The 13,589-nt window shown below is 39.1% G+C and overlaps 1 protein-coding gene across 3 annotated transcripts in view; it reads left to right on the top strand.

Annotated features, from left to right (window-relative positions):
* The first annotated feature begins 2,400 nt into the window (after positions 1–2,400).
* The window catches only part of arhgef12a (Rho guanine nucleotide exchange factor (GEF) 12a), a 37,588-nt gene continuing 26,399 nt past the window's right edge, over positions 2,401–13,589 (top strand). For all 3 annotated transcript variants that reach the window (XM_040130744.1, XM_040130743.1, XM_040130742.1), the window contains exons 1-2: positions 2,401–2,904; positions 2,996–3,211. In XM_040130744.1, coding sequence (XP_039986678.1) covers positions 3,180–3,211 — 32 coding nt within the window. In that variant the 5' untranslated portion in view covers positions 2,401–2,904; positions 2,996–3,179. The remainder of the gene's footprint in view (positions 2,905–2,995; positions 3,212–13,589) is intronic.

Genomic DNA, 13,589 nt, shown 5'->3' with positions numbered 1-13,589 from the left:
ATATTGTCACATTATTCTTTTATTGAGTAAAACTGACCAGTTTTACTTTTTGTTATCCTTTTTAGCACAAATTCAACATTTTTAATTATGTTTTCATGCATTGTGGCACACAAAGTTTAATATGGTGTATGATGCTATCTGTAATACACAGTTTACTGTATATGTTGTGGCATTGCACAGTATGTTGTCAGCTGGCAATAATGTAAATGATGAAGCCGGACTGCAATGCACAATACAGTAAATAAATAATCATATACAGTGTACTACCTCATACATTTGGTGTGCTAAATAGGATCTAAACAAACAAAAAATAGATCAAGATAAGGTAGAGAGGAATAATTGCACATATTTAACTCATGTACACAAGCCCTGGCTATTTACAAGTAAATAGGATTTGGACAGAGTCATTGTGGTAGTGCAAAAAGGGCCTTTTGAACACCTACCATCTTAAGTACATTCTCTTTGCTCAGTTTGGTTAAATTACAAAAACAAACAGTTTGCAGATGTTTTTCAAACTACATAAACACTAAGACAGGAATAAAAGCCTCCAGACAGACTTGCGTATCTTTTGCATTTTCACTCTTGTCTCCCACACTCTGTTGCACGCACACACTGCCACTTGAGTGTGTTTTCCCTCTGTTCCTCTGTGTCGTTCAAGCTTTCCCTGTGGATGAGTTACGGAAGTTTCATCAGAATAGGAGTGTCGTCTTGTGAATTGTGGACAAAGGACTGGACTGTAAACTGTAAATAATGAACATAATGACTGTTCCCCCAGTCCCAGACCAACCACAGAGAGAAAGAGGGCCATTAAGAAAATGAAATAATCCTACAACAACAGGCATAATTATCAATTTAGTCAACCACGTAAAGGAAAGTTCCTCCTTACTGGAAAGTTCTTAAGATGGGTTTGCCTGCCATGGAAAAGCAAACAATCAAGCAATATCTATCTAAACAACTAGGGCTCTAACTAATTATTATTTTCATTATCAATTTGGTGATTATACAGTCAATTGGTTAATTACTTAGTCAATATAATACCAGAAAATAGTGAAAAATGCCTGTGAGAACTTGGTCGTTTAGTCTGACCAACAGTCTAAAACCCAAAGATTTTTCATACAATGATGTAAAAAAGAGAAAACCAGTTAATCTTTTCATTTGAGAAGCTGCGACAAAGAATGTTTGGCCTTTTTGCCTGACAATTGGCCGATTTAGTGCTGCAACGAACATTTATTTTCATTATTGATTAGTCTACCAGTTACTTTCTCCATTCATAATTTGGTCTATAGTGTCAATAAGTAGTGAAAAATGTTCTGAGGGTCTCAGGTGATGATATGACCAACAGTTCAAAACCCAAAGATATTCAGTTAACCGTTGGAGAGGACTAAGAAAACGAGCAAATAATAATCACACCTGAGTTATTTTATTTATTAATTTATTTTTGAAATTTCTTTCTTTAAAAATATTTTCAGAAATTATTCGATGAAGTTAATTTTCTTTCGGTCAACTTGTTCAAACTGACTACTCGTTACAGGTCTAATGTGTATAGGCTACGTTTAAGCGTCTGATTCTTTATTCGTACTGTGCCTACTGTATATAGTTATATACTATAAGAATAAGTTACATACTGAAATGAATATGACACTACTACTACTAGCCGTAGTGGCATCTTTGTTAATGTTGTTGACATGTTATTATTCTTTCATGTTAGTTCTAACGTTTTGCTGAAACAAAATGACTTTTCTCATCTCCCGGCGGAAGTGGTTAGTGGAAGCGCTATTGGGCTCCAACAGCTAGCTGGCTAGGGCGTTGCTAGCGGCAGAAAGTGGGATTTTTCGTACCTTTCCGCAAGTTATATTCTTGTATAAATAACGTCTTTGGTTGGAAAAATCAGCGTTTGATGTTCGCTAACCGTTTTAAGCGTCTCGGCGGGGTTTTTTTTGTCGTTGTTTACAGAGGACTGGTTGTTACTTTCTGTCCCGTTAGCTGGCCACATAGCTAGCCTGCTTTCCATCCACGGGAATTCTGCCGTGAAACGACTGAATTCTGGAAACATGGAGTCAAGGAGCGCTGCGCTATGCTAACCGACTTCACTGGATTTTCTTAGCTCAAGGAGACCTTTTTTGAAGGACACAACACGGAGACATATCGCAGGCCAATCAACATTCATGCGTCGTTGTGTGTATATATTTTTCGGTCGTTGGCCGGCTCATTGTTGTGAACGGGAGTTTGCTTAGTTTGCACTCGAAACAAGAGCACACGAAGCAAAGTTTTTTGCTGAAAGAGCTCATCTGTTTTGTTAGCTGGTAGCTGGCGAGTTTCAACGCCAGCCAGCTCGCCGTGAGAAAGGATTTTCTAAAAACGAATTTTTTTTTTTTTTTTTTTTTTTTTTTTTTAATTTAATCCACCATCTAAACGATTTTGTTTTTGAATCCAACGCCTTACGCCGGTATAACATTAGCTGCCGTTGTTTTGCTAATTTGTAACACGGGTCGTTTAAACTCGGTGTCGAGCAATTCTCATGGTCACGGGAGACTCGTCCCCACAGCCACAGACAGGCATTTCTGGGAGCAGGGAATACCAAATGGGACTGGAGGAATTTCCAGCATCTTCAAAGATCATTTAGGCACCGAGGCCATTCAGCCGAGCAGGGGTGGTGGCAGACGGACTACATCGCAGGGCCAAGGTGTCTATTACGTTGGAATACAGATTGTTTACACATTTCATATCGGCGGAAATCTGGGATGTGAATGCAAAGGATTCATACAAGGAGTTCATACATGCACGACAACTTGTGCCAGCTGGAGCAGTATATTTATTCTTGTTGCCAAAATATTGTTTATTGCCGGGATAGGATATCGTCTGACTGTACGGCTATTGCGACAGAGGCCCCGATCAATTTTTAAGGTCTGCACTGTAGATTCTTTGCTGCTAGTCAATTTTGACAAGGAGTATTTATTGACAGATAACATATAGGCAGTATTTTTGTTTCCTCTAGTGTTTGGACGTGCCTTGCAACAACCCAGCAGTTTCGTCACATTAATTTATGCTCGGCACCATTTTCAAAATCCTTGCCTACTTCAGACGAATGCCAGAGAAGGACGCTCCAGGAAATCGCCTCATCACACTCTGGAAAATGTTAATCGGATATAATTTGCTGCAAATCTAGAACCGGAAGCCCAATGAGTGACACACAGTCCAGCTTCACTGACAGGTATGGTATACAACGACTCTTTATATTCTGTTAATGCACTGTCTGCATTCAACATTGGCGATTCTAGTCCTCATCATATTAAAACAGACGCTTTTGTTGAAGTTAATGTATTAGGTTATGGTGCTGTTAATCTGAAACACAACTCACAGTCTGATAAAAAAAGAATATGCTTTACATGGTTCAAGTAAAGCTTTTCTTTGTGGTGATGTGCTCAGTAATAACTGTGTTATACAATCTAATTACTAAGGGAAGGACATCAGCTCTTAATGGAAACTCTGCTGATCTCAGCATGGGTAATGGAGTTCTCTGCAGACAGTAAAGTACTAGTCCAAGGAGTGAGAAGGCCTGCCACTGTTTGTGTGCCAGGGAACAGTCATCTGTGATCCCTGTACACCTTTCAACATCGCTATTACCTCTAAGCTTTTAAAGCTAACCTTCTCCTACACCTATTAAAACAATATCTGGATTTAGACCTTAACTCCGTCAAGTAATCACCTTATGTAAGGCTTCTGTCAACTTAAATCCAAAGGCTGGACACTGTTGCTAAAACCAGTAGGCTAAATAATGGGTCATAGCCCGAGGAACACTGTAAAAAATGGCAGAAGAGAGAACCCAATCTGTAGCATCCTAATCCATTCCAGCATACTGTATGTCAGTGTCCTTTGTGTCATTATAGAAGCAATTTCCTCTTTGATTTTGTAACTGGAGAATAAAGAGGTTTTTATTCTCAATCTGAAGTATTCTGGCAATGAAACAGGGAAATGAAGCTGTTGCATTACGTGAAGTCTTCCTTTCCGAATCCCGTGTACCTGCAAGGAGAGCAGGTTAATACAGTGGAATGTGGTCGGTAGATTTAGACTGGAGGGAAACTTATTGCACAGGTTGGGATATGAAATATCCTCATGGCCAGAGCTAGAGGCTAAAGCCCAACCCCATTTTACATGACCCCCCTCCCCCACTGCAATGATGGCAGCAGTGGCTGGCACCTACTGCTATTGTGGTGCTGTTTATTATTTTGTTTTTGTTTTAAATAGTATTACCAAGACACTGTGAATGGCAGTATTCACTAAACTGGTATAGAAATCATGATGTCTCTACATGCTTTTATCAGTAGAAATAACAAATCAGTACTTTTAGCCACTTCAGTAAACCTGTAATGAAATGTAAAATGGAGATGATAAGCACAGAGATACTCCTGATGCCATGAAGCACCTAATCTAAATTAGGTTGCTATTGCTAATAGGCAAGTGCGAGTGTGTCTCAGATTTGTTGCTGCATGTTAAGACTTGAGAAAGTGCTGCACAAATTTTTTGTCTATTCATCTTTCCTTTAGCTTAAAAAGAAAAAAAAAGCGGGTTGATATATTTATAGTGAGTTTTTTCATGTTTGTTTTTTGTTTCACAAGCTCTCTTTCCTTAAAGTCACAGTTGTTACTCTACCAGTAGCGCATGATCTACAACGTTATGTTAATGCAAAGCAAAAAAAAAAAAAAAGAAGCTGAACAGCGTGACAACAGTCGATCAGTGTAGGTCAGATACATGTAGGGGGGCTGGTTGGAGTCTGTACACTCTGTAGACTGCAAGCAAGTAACCCTGTACCTCTGTCGCACAAGAATTAGAGTTGGCCTGTGATGTGAATCATTGTTTAGGATGCAGCAGTTTTTGAGGGTGCTTTCCACCATGGCTGGTGATAATGACTTAAGTGATTAATGGTGTTGTGTGTCTCCCCCTCTCTCCTTTAGTTCGTGTGTATTTCCCTGTCCTTGCTCTCTCTCCCTCAGTGTGTGGTGTTGTGTGTTTTGTTTTCGCTCACTTGGCTATGGTGGGAGTATGCACCCAACATCTATTGGGGTTGGGCCGCCAGCCGATGGGTCAGTTTAGTGTGCTGTTAGCTCTTTGTCATAGAGTTCTGCTGATCTCTACGTTTTTCCCACCCCCCCTGAGGCCCTCCCGGGAAGTGGTGCTGGTGACATCACTAATAGTAAACAATAGCTTTCAGTGGGAGCAAACTGGCTGTCCGCTGTATACTCCTCTCCAGGTCCATCGGTGTAGGTCAGGTACATCTAGGGGGGCTGGTTGGAGTATTTCTTCAATGGTACCCTGCTGGAGGAAAAGTGTTAAGTTATGTTTGTGGCAAGTTAATGATAATAGGGTTGCAACTAACAAGTAAGCCACTAATTGATTCAATATCATTTGTTCTAAAGGAATTTTGATGATCTTAATGATTTCTGTAATTACTCATTTAGTCATTATAATGCCAAAATGCCCTTCACAATTTAATAAAGCCCAGGGTATTGTCTTCAGATTGCTTATCTTGTCTGGCCAGCATTCCAAAAACCTAAGAGTATTCAATTTACAATAAAATGAAACAGCGTATATCAACAAAATTGAGATTCTGCAGCCAGCAAATGTTATGGTATTTGAACTGGAAAAACGATTCAAATGGTTATTCAATTATCAAAATTGTTTTCAATTGAAATAATGTCCCATTGACCAACAACGTAATTGTGTCGACACCAGCTGATAATAACATGGCACATTTGCCTTACTGCAGTGGAATTTGTTTCCTCATGATAAATGTTTTCTTGAGTAGTTCTGACAGCTTGGTCTGCTTGTATGCATCTCCTGCATTTGGCATCCCTCCCTGATAATGCAGTATGCTTCTACTCCATCTCGTCAGCACTAGTACTTGGAAAGCTGTGTCAGCTGCTCTGAACTGTGCATTAAAATGAGTATCCGGAAGTCATTTAAAGCTCTGATCAGAAGTGCAAAGGCTCCAGCTCAGCATGCAGTGAAGGATGGTAGTATTTGTAAGCTAGCATGTGCCTGCCTCTGAAATGCTAACGTAAAAATTTTGCAGGTTGGAAAAGTTTGACAGAAACTCCAGGTCAAGTCAAAACTAACTTCTGGAATTAATTGTTCGACACACATTTGGATAGCAGCTTATAAGATTAAAAGCTATAAGATAACATGTTGCTTCCAACTATGGACATCAACTAGACAGCTGCACAATTGTATGTAGCTTATGAAGAACGAACAAAGGCAGTTGCCGAGTGAGATAACTATTGTATAGTACCATTTTGATGATTTGATATTGTTTGTTGAAGCTCAACGATTTAGAAGAGTAATTGGTTAGTCACTTGACAGAAAATTAATCAGCAGCTACTTTTGTAATTGATTAATCATTTCAGCATTTTTTTAAAGAAAAAAATACCAAACATTTAATGGTTCCAGCTTCTCTAATATAAAGATTTATTCCTTTTCAAAGTCTTGGATATTCATTATAGCGAACTGAATATCTTTGGATTTTGAACTACTGGTCAAACAAAAAAAGATACTTAATACTTTGTAATAAGGCCTATCCCTCTGCTGTGGAAAGAGTGTGATTTTCCCCAAAGGCTATGATGTTTCAAGATTTTGAAGAAATTCACTTTCTTCTTTGAGCTGAAGTCAAGAGCAGAGATGAAGTTTTCTAATAATTTCTAACCATACCTTAATCCTAGTTATGATAGCCTACAGGCCTCTCTTCTCTATTAAGATCTTTGTCACAGCATGTTTTAGGTCATAGCAAGCTCTTGCCAGGCTAAATACCATCACGTCGTTGCCAGCTAATGCTTTTTGATTATTTAATCAGGGTTGCTCTTGGCTCAAATTGTGGTAAAGTTATCTCAATCATGACGTACGTGATTTTTTAAAAAATGGAAAATAATTGTAAACATGCTCCAGGTCGTGAGCAGGTGTGCAGGAATACATCTTCCTACCCTGCCTATAGGATGCACCTGCCGAAAGTTAGAGTCCTAAAAACTCTTATTTTCTGTTAAATATGTCTTAATGTAGATAATCAACAGCTTCTGTTTACAATAGTCAAACAATACATTTAAATCTAGAAGAACAACTCTACAGAACACCTCATCTATAAAACAAATGCCACCAGAAGCACATCTTTTTTACAGTGTAGTGCATTGGTGCAGTATGGTGCTAGTGTATATGAAAATACCGAAGCAACAGGAACTCCTGTATGGTTGTATGAAATCAAACACAACAGTTCTGCAGTAAATGCTGTCTTTTACAGTTTGTCATGTTAACAAATTGTTTAGCTTGTGTCAGAGAGGTGTTGATTCCGTCCCAAGAAGTGTTTCTAATATTTTGTCCTCTGTGGATACAATATTAGAAAAACAAGTATGAACGCTCCAAGAAGCCCAGATTGATCTGTTGCAAGTGTGTAGTTGTCACAAGTTGATCTTGCTGTATTATGGTACATTATGAGTGGCTGCACAACTTGCGTATGCACAGCAGAAATGAGTTGAGCCATAACACTGGTTCTCTGACTCCTTTCTATAATCATTTCCTTCCTACTGCAACAGTTCACCTGTATTCTCTCTTATGACAGACCTGGCACCTTTACCCCATCTTCTTAGTGATGTGAATTATGGGTTTAAGGGCACGGTCAACTAATTAAGTGGCACGCCATCTTGCTGTGTTGTCATTTCACTTTGTTCCACCCTGAAGTTATTCTACTGTTCTACTGACTACTAATTATAGTTGTCAGTGATGCATTTAACACGACGCCCTGGAAATAAGTTTTGTTATTGACAACACGGTTACATTTTAGTTGAGGTGGGCAGCTTTATGTTCCCTATGCAGCAAAGCTGCTGTAATGTCGTCTGAATTTGGTTATTGTTGTTAGAAAAACTAGGCTTTGAAGCTCAATGTTTTTTTATGAGTTAAATTGTCTGTTTTCAAACCTAAAAATCTCAAACCTGAAAGTCTGCACTAAATGACTGACCAGATTCTTAGTCTTGTTTATTTATAGAATGTAAATGAGGACCTTAGGAAGATTCACACCTGGATGTCACTTTGGCAGGCACACAGCAACTCTCACCATATTCCGTTCATTCTTTCAGTATCCCATTTCACTCTTTTTCACAAAAACAATCTCAATTGCATCCATCTTTTATTCCATTCTTTGCATCAATCAGTCCCTTTTTCCATCATCACCGCATTTTATTATGCTTGCAGGTAGGGAGCATTTACTGTTGTATCAAATTTGCCCTCATCTGTTAGCCAAGTACAAATGAAAAGTGGACGGGGACATTATTTGTAAATTAGTAGCCCATTCTGTGGTTTAGTTTGGATCTTTTTTTATGTGTTTTAATAGGTATTAATAGTTCTTCGTTAGTTATCTTAGTCAAGTCCGGCCTGGTTAAAAGGAAAGAAATGTATATTGAGATAGGTGAAGACAGGGAGATAGCAGAGAGAACAGAAACGGGCAATGCCCCAGGGGTAGTGATGTTGAAGAGTGGGGGGAGTCTGGACATTAGCTGGGGCTCGAGTGCTGGGGGAGTTGAGGTCTATCACCCAGCCCTGTGATCCTGATGCTTGTGGACACCCTCTACAATCCTGCCCTGTTAGCCAAAAGAGCTCCAGGGCCCGAACATTAGTTTCACTCCACAAAAGACAGGATCACAACAATAGAGAAAAAGGGGACAAGGAGAGAGAGCTATCTTGCCCAAGTGTCATGTACTCACATGTCCATGTAAGGGTTTTGTAGCCATGAACTAGGCTAGTGCCTTCAAGCTAACTGTGGCACAGCTGAAGCCATGATATTCTGCAGTGACCCAAGAGATATGATGGTGGCAATTTATCTTAGATTTCTTGCTGTCAAATTCTTTATTTTACACCACATTGGTTTTGTAAATATACAAATAATACATATTTGTTCTAGTTGTAAGTGTACATGTATGTCTCCTGAATCTTTGATATAGCAGGAAATAGATGGTTCATGTTAAAAAGCAGCATCACTGCTGCAGTTGATTTGATGTGATTTATGTAGCATGTTGACACTCCCCTTCTCTGAGATGCAGAATGAGGATGTTCTAATTGAATGTTGTCACTGTGTGCGAGGAGAGGCGCTGTATTGTAGCGAGAGACCAGCAACTTGCTGCTACACTGTGATTAATCTTACGCTGCCTGCTCCTGCTGATTCAGGAGTGACTAGGCAGACTAACACACCCTTACTCTTTCTCTACAAGAACCAGTGTCAGAACATAAGTTCCGTCACCAGCCTGCTGTTATGTTGAGTGGAAGACACTTCTTTCTCAATGACTTCAAATCCCTCTGATAGCCAAAAGACAGGATAGGCAAAAGGAAGGTGAGGAAGAGAAAGTTTAAATTATTACACCTTTTGCTAAAATAACCTTTGGTGTAGGTATTCTTGTTGTCCCATGAATGCCTTAATGACAGGCTGTTTCCCTTTGTGATGAATCACCCAGTATAATAAGTATCATCTTGCTTTCACCAAGCTAGTTTTTTTGTGTGGTAAGTATAGTGTAATAGATTGAAAATTTTATAGCTTTGGGGAGAATGAGGTGTCAATAATGTGCTTTTACTTCAGATTGTCATCATAGGTCTGCATCTAACAGCTGTTAATAAATCTTTGAGATCACTGCAGGATACCAAATCATACACACAAAGTGACTGGTTTCAACTGTAGACTGGCAGACACTTCAACATACCTTATACTGTATTGCTAAAGTCAGGACAGTCTCACCCAAAGCCAACCTGAACTAAAAAGGAAATTAGTGCATCACTAAGACTTCAGTCATTTGTTCTCAGTTCAGAGAAGTTAATCATTAATTTAAAAAAAAAAAACATACTCTAGTTTTTTGCCAGGGCTCACAACCAGCAGCAGTGTGGACAGTGTAGCATGTTGAACCAGCTCTTTTGCTTTCCCACTGTTGGAGGACAGCAGACAGCATAGCGTGAAGAAATGTCTATCCCCCGGCCCTCATGTCAGGAATCCTGATGAGGTTTATTGGGGCAGAAAGGGCACCGTTTTCCCCCTGAGGCTGTAGCTTGAGCTCTCTGACACGCAACACACCTCTCTCTCTCTCTCTCTCTCTCTCTGTCTGTCTCATACACTCACTTAACGCACTCTTTCCTTAAAACCATATCTCAGTATACACCATGCTACATGGATACACTGCTAAGGTCTCACATTGAGGTTGACATCAGTGTGTGTCTTGTTAGACTACACTGTAATACAGGAGGTGGTTTAAAGAAGGAGTATCACTGCGTGGGTGTAGAATACTTCTTTCTTAGTGGCAGGGAGTGGAAAGCAGTGACGTCATGCAGGCTGTGTGTGTGTGTGTGATTGCACCCACATTGTGTGACTCAGGTATATAGATTAGATAACAAGCATTGTGTGTGTTCTCTCCCATTGGCAGGCTGCAGGCATGAATCAGGCTGTTGAAGAGACTGTATCACTACACCACTGAGATAGAATCACAGACCAGTTCTTAAGAGGTGGCATGAATGGCTGGATGCCTGAAAAGGAGATTGCCAGTTCCATAGTGTACTTGGAAGGCCAGTGGCATGACTCAGCACAAAACCCAACTGAGGATATTGTGTTGTCACCACAGAGTTATACTCCATCTTAGCCAAGTTTTCCAGTGTGATCTGACATCTAAAGATGTGTTGCAGTGTGCAAGGTTGTGTTGTATTTCCCCTCCTGGAATGGAGCACACCTCAGTCTGATTTTTGCAGCCTGCAGGCAACTCCCAAAACTGTCCAGTCCTCTCCTAGTTTCAGATTTGGCACCACCTCTCCCAGCCCCAACAACACCTGTGCTGAGATTTGTGTAGCTCTGCCTCTGGTAGCACACTCAAGATTACTGCAGCTACTCCGTATAGGAGATTACAAATGCAGTGTTGTCTGATGGGGAAAACTAAGGGTAAAGGTTAGTATATCAAGCATTCACCTACTTTGTTTCTTAGCTTGGGCACATTGAATGTATCCTGCCAACTCTTATGGCACTTTCACAGATAGGGATACAAATTAGTTGGCAGTATCTGGCCTATAATGAATCTGTAGTTCTGGGGTTGAGTTATGTTGAGTACGTAATCTGCCAACTCTGCTCCGACTGGACAGTTGTTTACTGATATATCTGCTGCCACCAGACACACCAACAATATTGTCGATTTGTTTCCACACAGTTTTTCACTCGCACTGCGTCAGCATGGATATTTCCATAAATGTGAGACTTTCTCAACTTTTCCCTGTAGTGTAGCTTGGTGCTTTTTGAGTCTGTCGAGCTCAGTGGGGAATAGCAGCCTTTGCCCTCCCAGCCTTTTGAATCTGTATGTGTGATGCAGCGATATCCTCTTCTTTAGTTTGAAGTGTCTTTTTTTATGTTGGCTCTTTTAAAATATTAAATTAGTTGCTTATTATTCAACTCCAAGTTAAACTTCAGTAATCTGTCTATATCTATTTAGGTGGATTCTGAGAGGAACTGAGAATAACCTGAAGTGCTTCCCCTGAATCTTGCATGCGTTGGTCTAGTTCCTTATTGTTCAGATTTATTTCCTCCGTACTGTTTGGGAGACCCTTTCACAGAAATGGCTGTATTTCAGAATCCTGCTCCCTCAGGCCTGCTCATCCCTCCCTCTTTAACTACTTTTTCTCTCTCCCTGGTCTGGTCTGGTCCTGGCCTCTCTTGCTGCCGCTGTTGCTGCAGTTGGCCCAGCTCTGCCACAGTTTTCCATCAAAACACCAAACCTCAATGGAGCATTCAAGCCCAGGCCCGCTCCACTGCTGCCCCTCCCATCCTACCCTGTTCTGACTCTGCCTTCTCTCTCCCTTTCTCACTCCTTGCACATTTAATGGCTCCGTCCAGGAAGAGGTCCTCGCTCACACTTGAAGAATTTTATAGCTAGATCTGAAGAATTGAATGAACTGAAGGAAAATGCATTTGTTTTAGCACTTGTTTTTCAGAGTTTCTCCTAGATCTACAAATCATTTCTAGTCAAAAACTTTAAACCTAAACTAATATACAGTAAGTAGAACACCTGCAGAAAGATGTACATGGTCAAAGTTGAGGTTTTTTATATATATATATATATATATGTGTGTGTGTGTGTGTGTGTGTGTGTGTGTGTGTATGTGTGTATGTATGTGTGTGTGTGTGTGTGTGCGTGTGTATAATATATATATATATATATATATATATATATATATATATATATATATTATTATTATTATTATTTTTATTTTTATTTTATTTATTTATTTTTTTAATGAAAAACTAAGTAAACATTTTTACGAGTGCTGCAGCAGAGCTAAGCCTCCATATGCTGTGTATTGATGTAACTAACACAGTTATTTATGCCTATAAATAAAATTTTACAGAGAGATATCAAATATTTAACATCAAGCAATAAATCTTATGCTTTCTGAGGTTACATCAAACTATCCCTACTGTTCAAATTCATGTAAGTTCTTATAAGTATGTATTTTCTAGGGCCGCAACTAATGATTATTTTAATAATTTATTAATCTGTTGATTATTCCTTCGACTACCCATTTAGTCTAATTAATTTAAATAAAATAGTGAAAAATGCTCATTATAGCCTACGTCTTCAAACTGCTTGTTTTGGCTGATCACCAGTCCAAAACCCAAAAATATTAAGTTTACTGTTATAGAAAACTAAGAAAACCAGAACACATTCACAATTGAGAATTAGGTACCAAAGAATTTTTGGCATGTTTGCTTAAAAATGAACAAACAATTAATGTATTATCAAAATAGTTGCTGATTACTGTCAATCAACTAATTGTTTAAGGTCTATATTCTCAGTTATCATATAAGTCGTGCATTTGTTCTTATAACAGAGTGTTAAAAGTATCATTAGGACATACAGTTGAACAATAAGCTACTGTTGTCTGCTGGACAAAGAATTCACTGCTGATGTGAAACCATTGTGATAGTTCACTAGAGATTTACTGAGAAGTTATTTGAGCTGTGACTCTGTGTCTGAGATACATTTCCTATGAAATTTTAAGAGAGATGTTGTTGCGGGAGTGAGACCATTTCATAGGAACATTAGACCTCGCAGTGACTGGAGTCTGTAACAATCAAGATACAAAGCTACTGCAGCAAACACCTCCTGTCAGAATTTGCTTAGTCAAAACTACACTATTTCATTTCCCAGTGACAGCTACAACTGTATTCATACAGAATTCTGCGATGGAGGCACTTATGACTACGAACAAACCTCAGCTACAAGCCTGAGCTGAGCTAGATATTCACAATTTAGCCTGTTAAGCTATTTAGCTGCCCAAATAACTAAGACAATTACTTATTTGGGTAAGTCAATTGTGAGCTAGGGTTAAGAATGCATACTTTTGTTGGCATGCATTGCTCAAGTAAATGTAACTGTAAAAACTGACACATCAAAATGAGGCAGATACGTTTTTTAATTTGCTCCTATTATATGTTCACTGGTCTATAACAAATAGAAAGAAATACTATTTTATTTAGCACATCAATATATATTATTGTTTTTAAGACAAGGAACTAGAATAAATAAAATGTTAACAAA

Source organism: Xiphias gladius, chromosome 7 (genome assembly GCF_016859285.1).
Source record: "Xiphias gladius isolate SHS-SW01 ecotype Sanya breed wild chromosome 7, ASM1685928v1, whole genome shotgun sequence".
NCBI classification, from domain to species: Eukaryota; Metazoa; Chordata; class Actinopteri; order Istiophoriformes; family Xiphiidae; genus Xiphias; species Xiphias gladius.
Note: the sequence above shows the minus strand (reverse complement) of the source record. Positions and strands in the feature narration are given on the sequence as shown.